Source organism: Apium graveolens, unplaced genomic scaffold, assembly GCF_009905375.1.
Source record: "Apium graveolens cultivar Ventura unplaced genomic scaffold, ASM990537v1 ctg5804, whole genome shotgun sequence".
Lineage (NCBI taxonomy): Eukaryota > Viridiplantae > Streptophyta > Magnoliopsida > Apiales > Apiaceae > Apium > Apium graveolens.
Window position 1 is genome coordinate 93,829 of NW_027419107.1, and position 11,440 is coordinate 105,268.

The 11,440-nt window shown below is 33.9% G+C and overlaps 1 protein-coding gene across 1 annotated transcript; it reads left to right on the plus strand.

Annotated features, from left to right (window-relative positions):
- Nucleotides 1–5,679: 5,679 nt before the first annotated feature.
- LOC141702852 (uncharacterized) lies at nucleotides 5,680–8,488 on the plus strand. Its single transcript, XM_074506464.1, has 4 exons — nucleotides 5,680–6,866; nucleotides 7,107–7,556; nucleotides 7,655–7,767; nucleotides 7,854–8,488. The coding sequence occupies exons 1-4, from the start codon at nucleotides 5,680–5,682 to the stop codon at nucleotides 8,486–8,488; spliced, it is 2,385 nt and encodes a 794-aa protein (XP_074362565.1).
- The last annotated feature ends 2,952 nt before the right edge of the window (nucleotides 8,489–11,440 follow it).

Consider the following 11,440-nt stretch of genomic DNA (forward strand, 5'->3'; position numbering starts at 1 on the left):
CTTCTTCTGCCTTGGAAGATGAAAGTATGTAGACTGCTTCACAAAGCGCCCTTGTCCACGCACCCGCCCTCTGGGTTCACGGCTACCAAACACCTTGGTCAAGATATCATCACTGCCTTCCACAGTCACATCCCCTTCACTAACTCTTTGTTTCATTTTCCCCTAAAAATTTGATAAATAATAGAAGTAATTTACCAAAAAACAGATATTTGGTGATAAAAGAATATATTAACAACATAAATAAAAACTTGCAATCGCCTGAGCAATTTCTTAAACTACTTCTGACTTGAAGTTTCCATCTTTATCTTTCCTTGCTCGAATCCAGCTATCTGATCTATCTATCTCCATTTCAGGGTCAGCTTGAGTCTCCATCTGTGTGAACATGTTTAAAATATTATACAATATAATCGAAACAAAAGAATTGAAAAAAATTATATGATGTACGCGTGAAATAAATATGTTTCATGAGAACTAACCATTTCATGCTCTAGGTTAGAATAGCCCTTTCGAGAAATACAATGTGGATATAAATTCAGACTCCTCCTTAGTTTCTATTTTTCGTGGATGTCCTTGGAGAAAAAAACACATAAATGTTAGCAACATAGTTTGTTTCGCTAATTACTTATGCTACGTGGGAATTTTATAAAATAAAAAAGATTAAAGAAAAAACTCACTAAAAATTCATCAGTTAGACGACTTTAAAGAAAAATATCACAGTGTGCCTTCTCAATAAAGGAGTAGTCAGCCGGAGGAAACTTTAACAACTCAGGTTGATCTTTATTAGGAATGATATATTCAGTTGTTAAACGGTGTTTAAACTCCCTCCATTTATGGCATGCCGATTGCAGAACAAGCTTTCGTGCTGATGATGGTACAATGTTTGCCATCTACGTACATAAATAAACAATTTTATTATCACATGTGTGTTAACTACAATAGGCAGTCATAATTTAACACAAGTAAAATTCTTGGTTTTGTAGATACAACTTCTTTTACCTGCACACAATCCCAAATCTTATTTTTTCTTTCTACCGGAACACGTAACCAACTGTCATACCATATCGGGGCTTTTGTTCTGGCAAGAACCCCAATATAAGACTGTATTTCTATAGCAGCATCCCCGTATGGCTCACCCTTTTTATTAAATAGCACCTCAAGCTTAATTCCCAATATCTTACGCCTAACAATCCTATGCATCGTAACTGCTCTGCGTTTTAGAAGCTTAAGTCCCTCTTATTTGGTTGCTGTTTCTTCCACTCGTTTCCTTTTTTTAGATAATTTGCTACTCAGGTTAGCCCATTACTTATGCTACGTGGGAATTTTATAAAATAAAAAAGATTAAAGAAAAAACTCAGTAAAAATTAATCAGTTAGACGACTTTAAAGAAAAATATTACAGTTGCCTTCTCAATAAAGGAGTAGTCAGCTGGAGGAAACTTTAACAACTCAGGTTGATCTTTATTAGGAATGATATATTCAGTTGTTAAACGGCTTTTAAACTCCCTCCATTTATGGCATGCCGATTGCAGAAAAGCTTTCGTGCTGATGGTGGTACAATGTTTGCCATCTACGTACATAAATAAACAATTTTATTATCACATGTGTGTTAACTACAATAGGCAGTCATAATTTAACACAAGTAAAATTCTTAGTTGGTTTTGTAGATACATTTCTTTTACCTGTACACAATCCAAAATCTTATTTTTTCTTTCTACCGGAACACGTAACCAACTGTCATACCATATCGGGGCTTTTGTTCTGGCAAGAACCCCAATATAAGACTGCATTTCTTTAGCAGCATCCCCGTATGGCTCACCCTTTTTATTAAATAGCACCTCAAGCTTAATTCCCAACATCTTACGCCTAACAATCCTATGCATCATAACTGCTCCGCGTTTTAGAAGCTTAAGTCCCTCTTATTTGGTTGCTGTTTCTTCCACTCGTTTCCTTTTTTTAGATAATTTGCTTTTTAGGTTCTTAAAAATTCCATTCTTCTTTACTAATTCAGGGGATGAATTTCGAAGGCAAGACTCCACTGGCTTTTCCTTCACAGGTTCAAACACCGCCTTGTTCTTTTCTGGCGCCCTTGCCTTTGTTTTTAGTTCCTCTGTTTTGTTCTTCATAGGTTCAGACTGAATCGGCTTGCTCATTTTTCATTCCTCTGTCTTGTTCTTCACAGGTGTGGACTTAACCGCCTTGCTCATTTTCGGATCCTCTGTCTTTTTCTTTACATCTGCCTTGTTCTTTTTTAGTGCCTTGATAAGGTTTTCACTAGTTCTACGAGGATCAGATTTTGTTTTTCTTGAAGGCGCCATAATTAATCTGCACTTAAAACATTAAGTTTAATCTAATTGCTTCACACAAAGCCAAAAAAACTACATGAATATCAGTTGAATACAATTATAATAATGGAGGTGCTAAGGACACTCATGTGGCATCTCTATTAATGCACCTAAAATATTTTCATTTCTTCTGCATTATACACATAATACATATTGATAGTTGAGAAGCAATCAAGCATAGGCAAACCCGTGATTCCCCTCAGTAAGACAGTCATACAACAACACAGTCTAACACATCACTTTCCTAAACTTTCACAGCCCAAAAGACATGACATTCAAGGCAAAAAAATTAAGCCTAATCTACCACTTTCACAACCCAAAAAAAAACATCACTTCAGAGAAATAAACCTAAATCTACAACTTTCACAACCCAAAATATAAACACATTAACTTATTAAATAAACCCTAATCAGATTTCATAATCCCAAAAAACATCACATTCAAGGCATACAAAATAAACCCAAATCATAAATAAGCCCTAAGTATTAATAAAAAACATCAGTTATACTACACTACCATCATACCCAAATCACAAAAATAAGTGCATGCATATCAATACCCCAATTGATGTTCAATTTAAAATAAAATATAAACCCAGATCATAAATAAGCCCCAAGTATAAATAAAAAAACATCAGTTATACTACACTACCTTCGTACCCAAATCACAAAAATAAGTGCATGCAAATCAATACCCATATCGATGTTCAATTTAAAATAAAAAATATCAAGAAAACACAGATATCCTACTAATAGAAAGAGAGGGAGAGAGAGGAGGAGAGAGATAGAGAGGAGGAGAGAGGAGATTGAACCTGTATCGTGACTTGTGAGAGCTCTGAGAGGAGAGAAAAGAGAAAATGGAGAATGAGAGGGAAGTGGAGTGGGGAATGAAAAAAGAAAGGGAAGTGAAATAATTTAACGGCTCAGATGCACTCCAGGTAAACTACTTTAATCCAACGGTATATAATGTTGCCAGCAAAACAATTAAAGTAAAAAGTAAATTAGAAAATGGTATAAAAAATTGTGGACTGAAATTCAAAAATTTTAAACTCTTGTCTTAAACACATTCAGACAACGGATTTACATAAAATAGTATTGTAAGAAACATAATTACCCAGCAAAATAGTATTCTAATAAATACAATGGTTTTACAGTAAAAACCGTCATTTTATAAGTACTAGGATAACGGTTAATTATATTACACAAAAGTTGTCATAATAAAACTGTTGTTAAAGAACACAGCGGTGTTAATTCGTAAATATTATTACGAATTATTATGCTAATAATAGTGTATAACGATCTAATTTTAACATCAATCATGCTATCTTTTATACGAGAAAATTGTTTATAACACCCCGGATGTTAAGAACTATATATTTTAGTGATATGACAAAAATTTGAGAAAGAAATAAATGTATTTGGTTTGTTATTTTAACAGTCAACCGGTATTTTGACCCGTACTTGTAACTTGTGTTTAGTCTCGTACTAAAGTTTCTATTTTTTAAAAAATATTTATGAATGATCCAACCATACGGATGTTAAGATCTATATATTTTAGTGATATGACAAAAATTTGAGAAAAAATAAATTTATTTGGTTTGTTATTTTAACAGTCAACCGATGTTTTGACCCGTACTTGTAACTTGTGTTTAGTCTCGTACTAAAGTTTCTATTTTTTTAAAAATGTTTATGAATAATCCAACCGTACAGATGTTAAGAACTATATATTTGAGTGATATGACAAAAATTTGATAAAAAAATAAATGTGTTTGGTTTGTTATTTTAGCAGTCAACCGGTATTTTGACCCGTACTTGTAACTTGTGTTCAGTCTCGTATTAAAGTTTCTATTTTTTTTAAAAAGTTTATGAATGATCCAACCGTACGGATGTTAAGAACTATATATTTTAGTGATATGACAAAAATTTGAGAAAAAAATAAATTTATTTGGTTTGTTATTTTAACAGTCAACCGGTGTTTTGACCCGTACTTGTAACTTGTGTTTAGTCTCGTCCTAAAGTTTCTATTTTTTTTAAAAAGTTTATGAATGATCCAACCGTACGGATGTTAAGAACTATATATTTTAGTGATATGACAAAAAATTGAGAAAAAAATAAATGTGTTTGGTTTGTTACTTTTACACTCAACCGGTATTTTAACCCGTACTTGTAACTTGTGTTTAGTCTCGTACTAAAGTTTCTATTTTTTTAAAAACGTTTATGGATGATCCAACCATACGGATGTTAAGAACTATATATTTTAGTGATATGACAAAAATTTGAGAAAAAAATAAATTTATTTGGTTTGTTATTTTAACAGTCAACCGGTGTTTTGACCCATACTTGTAACTTGTGTTAGTCTCGTACTAAAGTTTCTATTTTTTTAAAAAAGTTTATGAATGATCCAACCGTACGGATGTTAAGAACTATATATTTTAGTGATATGACAAAAATTTGAGAAAAAAATAAATTTATTTGGTTTGTTATTTTAAAAGTCAACCAGTGTTTTGACCCATACTTGTAACCTGTGTTTAGTCTCGTACTAAAGTTTCTATTTTTTTTAAAAGTTTATGAATGATCCAATCATACGGATGTTAAGAACTATATATTTTAGTGATATGACAAAAATTTGAGAAAAAAATAAATGTGTTTGGTTTGTTACTTTAACACTCAACCGGTATTTTGACCCGTACTTATAACTTGTGTTTAGTCTCGTACTAAAGTTTCTATTTTTTTTAAAACGTTTATGAGTGATATGACAAAAATAGCCCCAGATCTTTGTCTTAAGCCATTCAAACCTCCCAGATCTTTGTCCTAAGCCATTCATTTTCTCGCCTTTGACTCGATTTCTTCATCTTCTTCACTCGATTTCTTGAATCGATTTCTTCATCTTCTTCACTTGATTTCTTGACTCGATTTCTTCATCTTCTTCACTCAATGGTATCGATCAAACGTACAAGTGTTGGATTTGGCACGGAGAGTGCAATACAGAAGGAGGTGAGCCTACCACTGAAGGGACAGAGAGTTCAGAATCGGTAGATCAAATCTTAATCGGTAGAAATGATGATGTATCCCTGGACTCCTCAGAAATGTTTAACCATATTCAATCTGAATATGAACCTCGTTATCCAGGATGTGAAGGATACACTAAGATGAAGAGTTTGGTAAAGTTTTATAACTTGAAAGCAAAATATGAAATATCTGATACTTGCTTCTCTGAAATGCTACTTTTGGTCGGGTCTATGCTTCCACAAGGTAACACATTTCCTTCTTCATTCAGTGAAGCTAAAAAAAGCTTGTGTGCCTTGGGAATGGAGTATGAAAAAATACACGTATGTCCGAATGATTGTTTACTATACCGTGGAGAGAGATGAAGATGAGACGAAGTGCCGCATTTGTCAAGCCTCTCGATGGAAGTTAAACAAAAAAGGAGATGAATTGGAAGGGATTCCTGCCAAGGTTTTATGGTATTTTCCATTAATACCACGTCTGAGGAATTTTTTCAACTCACCTCAGACATCTAAGGACTTGACTTGGCATGACAGGAAAAGGTTAAAGGATGGTAAATTGAGACACCCTGCTGATGCACAAACATGGAAGGAAGTCGATGTAAGGTGGCCAGATTTTTCTTCAGATCCTAGAAACTTACGATTAGATCTATCTTCTAATGGGTTCAATCTCTTTCGTAGCTGTAATCTTGATTACTCATGTTGGCCTGTTTTGATGTTAATTTATAATCTTCCACCATGGCTTTGTATGAAACGAAAGTATATAATGCTATGCTTGTTGATATTTGGATCGACTCAACCCGGAAATGATATTGATGTGTTTCTTCAACCACTTATAGATGATTTAAAAAAGTTGTGGCATGGGAAACAAGTGTACGATGCTTACAAAAATGAGCAGTTTTTGCTAAGAGGCATCTTGTTATGGACTATTAGTGATTATCCAGCCTATGGTAACTTGTCAGGAAATATAATCAAAGGGTATAATGGTTGTCCTATCTGTGTTGATCAAAAAAAAGCTACAAGGCTTGTCAATTATCGTAAGTGCGTGGTCATGAGGCATCGAAGGTGGTTTCCCCGTCATCATCCTTATCGTCGGAAGAAACAAGATTTTGATTACACCGTAGAAAAAGAAATAGCTCCAGTTCCATTGACCGGAGAGGAGGTACTTGAAAGAGTGCAACATTTAAAGGGACATGTCTATGGTAAAACACAACGCCTACCACGATTGAAGAAAGGTGATGTTCGACCTGTATGGAAGAAGGTTTCTATATTTTTTGAAATTGAGTATTGGAAATTTTTTCCGGTTCGACATGTTCTCGATGTGATGCACATCGAGAAAAATATATGTGAATCTTTACTCGGTACGATGCTTAATATACCAAAAAAGATGAAAGACAAGGAATCTGTGCGCATTGACATGGCTGAAATGGGGATTAGAACAGAACTAAGGCCAAAAACTCCGGGTAAAACGGAGAAGAAGTTACCATTGGCATCTTGGAATCTAACCCATTCTGAAAAAAGGTTGTTTGCTCATCCTTACTTGGCATGAAGTTGCCTGATGGTTTTTGTTCTAATATTCGGAACCTGGTTTCAATGGAAAATCTTCGTCTTACCGGAATGAAATCTCACGACTGCAATGAGATCTCACGACTGCCATACGATTTTGCATCACTTGCTCCCAATTGCGATTCGCTCGTCACTACAAAAATAGGTCAGGAACACTATTATCAAGTTTTGTCTATTTTTCAAAGTGATCTGTAGTAAAGTTATTGAGGTGGATAAGCTGGAGAAAATGCAATCGCAACTGGTAGAAACTCTTTGTCAGCTTGAAAAATGCTTTCCTCCCTCGTTGTTTGATTTAATGTTTCATATATCGGTTCATCTTGTAAGAGAAGTCGAGTTTTGTGGACCAATTTTCCTTAGGTGGATGTATCCTTTTGAGAGATACATGAAGACATTCAAGGGATATATAAGGAATCGAGCTCGTGCAGAAGGTTGCATCGCTGAGGCCTATATTGCAGAAGAGGCAGTTGAATGTTTGGTGGATAATGAAGAAGTGACAATTGGGGTAGCAAAAAAAGGCAGGCATACCAAGGATTCTATTTGCAAGCCATTATCCGGTGCAACGATTATAACCCCCAGCTGTACTGATTTGCAAGTAGCACATTTATGTGTTCTACAAAATACCATTGCTGTTAGGCCATATATTGAGTAAATTCTTACACTTTCTCTCTCTTTACTTGAAAAATTGCATATATATTTTCTGTCATTAGTTCAACCAACTTATATTGTCTTATCTTTAAATGCAGTGAACACATGGCCTTTTTAATGACAAAATATCCGGAACATGAAAATGATGAAATGTGGCTTAAAAATAAGCAAAATGAGACATTTCCAAAATGGTTTAAGGAAAAGGTATTACGTGCGTTGTTTGATGTACTTGTTCCCACTGTTTTACAACTTACTACCTCACCTGAATTATTTTACATATTGAATTCCTTTTTTCAGATTGCTTCAAATTGGCCGATGAAAAAGAGATATCGGCCGAGATAAGGTGGATTACAGATGAGCCCAACAAGGATGTTACTACATTCAGTGGCTACAGAATGGATGGTGTTACCTTTAGTACCAAGGATCGTGATGATATGCGTCAAGTTCAATGCAGTGGTGTGTGTGTAGAAGTAGACACAATGGTTGTGCAGGGTAATGATCAAAATATTGAGCACATATCACATACATATTACGGAGTTATAAAAAGTATCTGGGAGTTGGACTATAATCACTTTAGGGTCCCTATTTTTCTTTGCAATTGGGTAGATATAAACAAAGGGATTAAGGTTGATGACTTGGGATATACATCGGTTAATTTGAATAGGTTGGGTTTTTTGAATGATCCATTTGTTTTAGCAAAACATGTTAAACAAGTTTGTTATATCGACGATCCCTCTGAAAAATTATGGTCGGTGTTGTTGAAATTGCCCGAGAAAAAGTACCATGAAGATTATGATGATGCAGATGAGGAATCCGTCAAAGTGGAACTCGAGAATGACTGTTTCATGCCCAATTTTCCCGAGATAGATGATAGTGGTGATGACATGGATAATTACATGCATGATGTTGATGAACTAATTCAACTTTCTTGAAGTATTTTTATTTGTCCTTTCAATTACTATACTTTGTATGAACATGCATAATAACTTTGGCTTGGTTCTGTTATCTATTTTCAGTTCTTGATTGTTGGTTGATTTGCTTGTTGCATCTGGTTTGGGTGGTTTTTCTTGTTGCCTTTGGTTTGACAGGTTTACCTTGTTTCTGGTAATGTTTTTAAAAAAAATACCAGAGTAAGACAACGGTTTTATCGGTTAGCCCATTGTCTGAAAGTATAATCTACAACATAGAAAAACACTTGTATGTCATTTTTAATTCAGACAACACTTATACTTGTACGTTGTTTGACACCATCTTAAATTACCAACAGAAAAAACAGCTTGTTTCATTTTTACAACTGTTAATTGAGACATTGTCTCAATATCTTTCAGACACATCATTTGAAAACCGTTGTGCAAACTTACTCACCTGCACAACATGAAGTTAGAAAGTGTTGTCTGCCTCTAAGAACTAGACAATGGATTTTAAAGTGTTGTGGTAATGCTATAAGTTTGTCATTCACACAACACCAGGTTTATGAAAAGATTTGTCTGACTTGTTTTACTAGACAACAGTTTTATTTTGCTTGTAGTAATATATATCAGCCAACACCTGTTTTTTGGTTTTTGAAAAACTGTTGTATAAAAATTCTGGGCAACACTTTTTTGGCCAAGCGTTGTCCGATGGGTGTTGTATGATCGCGTTTTTCTTGTAGTATTATCAGGTAAAATTAAAACTAATCTTAGTTAGCCATAATCACCTATTCACCCCCCTTTAGGTGTATTTTCATTTAGCTCGTACCAGCTGAGCTAGCTGGTTGTGGATCCCGAGTGTATTCGTTTATCAAGGTTTGAGTGTAGTTTGATTTCGTTAATGTAGCTTCCTAAACATAAAAATGTATAAGGAGGTTAACTGGTGGTTAATATTTCCACCTTTCCTACTTCAAATAGTCTGCAAATGCTAAAAAAGAATAATATAAATCTTAATTAATATAGCATACCTTTCTTATTATCCTACATCCAAATGTTAGAATTTAGTCCTGTAGTTAAGATTGCTACTACTATTACTAGCACTATAGTATGATGCTTACAAGAGAGCCGAAGAACTGAGTTACTCTCCTAACAAAGACAAGAGATGAGATGTACATTAATATGTAAAACAGATCATTATAAATATGTAAAGGAATCGTCTTTTTTTAATGTAGAAGCAGATGCAAAGTTCTTATAAAGGAGGACATTCTATGACATGATATGAATCAAGAGATGAATTTATGATCATTAATTAGTATAGCTGAATTACGGGGCAAATCTCCCTTGGCGGTGAGCTAATCACTAATCTGCCATGTGAAAGTCAGTATTCACAATCCGCAGTTTTAGTAGCTACTGCCAGTGGAGTATTGCCCCGTAATACATTAGTACATTTGCTTGACGATGAACAACTCACCAGGATTTTCACTTTATAAATACACAATCTAGGTAGGGACTTGAAAGAAGTTCAAGGTCTTCTACGTGTTGTACTTAGCATATACTTGAGTTCATTCTGTTTCCTGGTGTAAAAAAGACGTGTTAAGCATTCTCGAATAACCTCAACATTTGGTTTCATTTATAGATAGATCTCTTTCTGTCTATCTTATCCTTTTTATTCCTAGTCCTTGATTGGAACAAATAATGACTTTTCGTACTCCAATGGGATACAATTTCTGCCAGTTGATCTACGCACACCTGTAAATGAAAAGATGTGGAAAATAAAAACGATAATATTCCAAAAATCAGATGCTATGTCCTCATAATTTTCCATTACTCGTAACTTAAAAATTTGTTCTTCAAAAGAGAATCTGGACCTGTTTTCTGTAGAATTTTAACTGATTATATATACATAAGTATATATTTGTTTACTTCTCACTAGTAAAACACAAATCACACACAGATTTGCACACCAAAAGACCTACTTTTTCATTAATTAATGATACAATATATATAGAAGAAACTAACGTACTATAGCTATAAATCAGGAAAACTAGTAATGTGTTTAACAACTCCTACTAATCCACTTATTATGAGTCTTACAATTTCTCCACTAACAGCATGACTAAGTCATCAACTGAACAAATCAAATAGAAAACATTATTAATTTATTACAAATAAAAATAAGTTTAAGATTATTTTCAACAATCTCCCCGTAATCTTAAACTTAGCTGAACAAAATTTATGAAGCACTTCTTCATTTTTGTGATGCACTTCTCACCACCATCTCTTCATTTTGTGATGCACTTCTCACCACTATCAAGTTTGATGCAATTCTCATCAAAAACAATTTTTTGTTGATGCACTTCTCATCAACGTCATTTTTGTTTGCGGGAGCACTTCTCTCTCTCCTGGTGCACATAATCAGCTACATTTCTATAACAAAATTTTTTCACAACCACTTGTGCCATATATCTTTCTCATTATTTTCACTGCTCAATTTTCTCCTTAATTTTTTTATCATGCTTATCTTTCTTCTCCCCATGCTTCTCTCTCGTAGACTTTTTTCTTGATACCTCATTAAATATAAATGAAGAAATTTTTTGATGCCATTAAATATGATAAATAAATACTTAACATATATGTATAGGTGTATATTTTAAAATATCTCACAAAGCCCTAGATCATGAGGCTCTGATAGCAAGTGTAGAATTTTAACGGATTATATATACATAAGTATATATCTGTTATTTCTCACTAGTAAACACAAAAACATACACATTTGCACACCAAAAGACCATTTTTCATTAATCAATGATACAATATAGATAGAAAGGAAATAACGTAGTGGTAGATATAAATGAGGAAAAAATAGTAATGGGCCTAACAATCTACAATCCCTGCCAACTATTACGTGGCATGACTACGTCATAACTGAACAAATCAAATCAGAAAACATATTAATTACATATAAATAAAAATAAG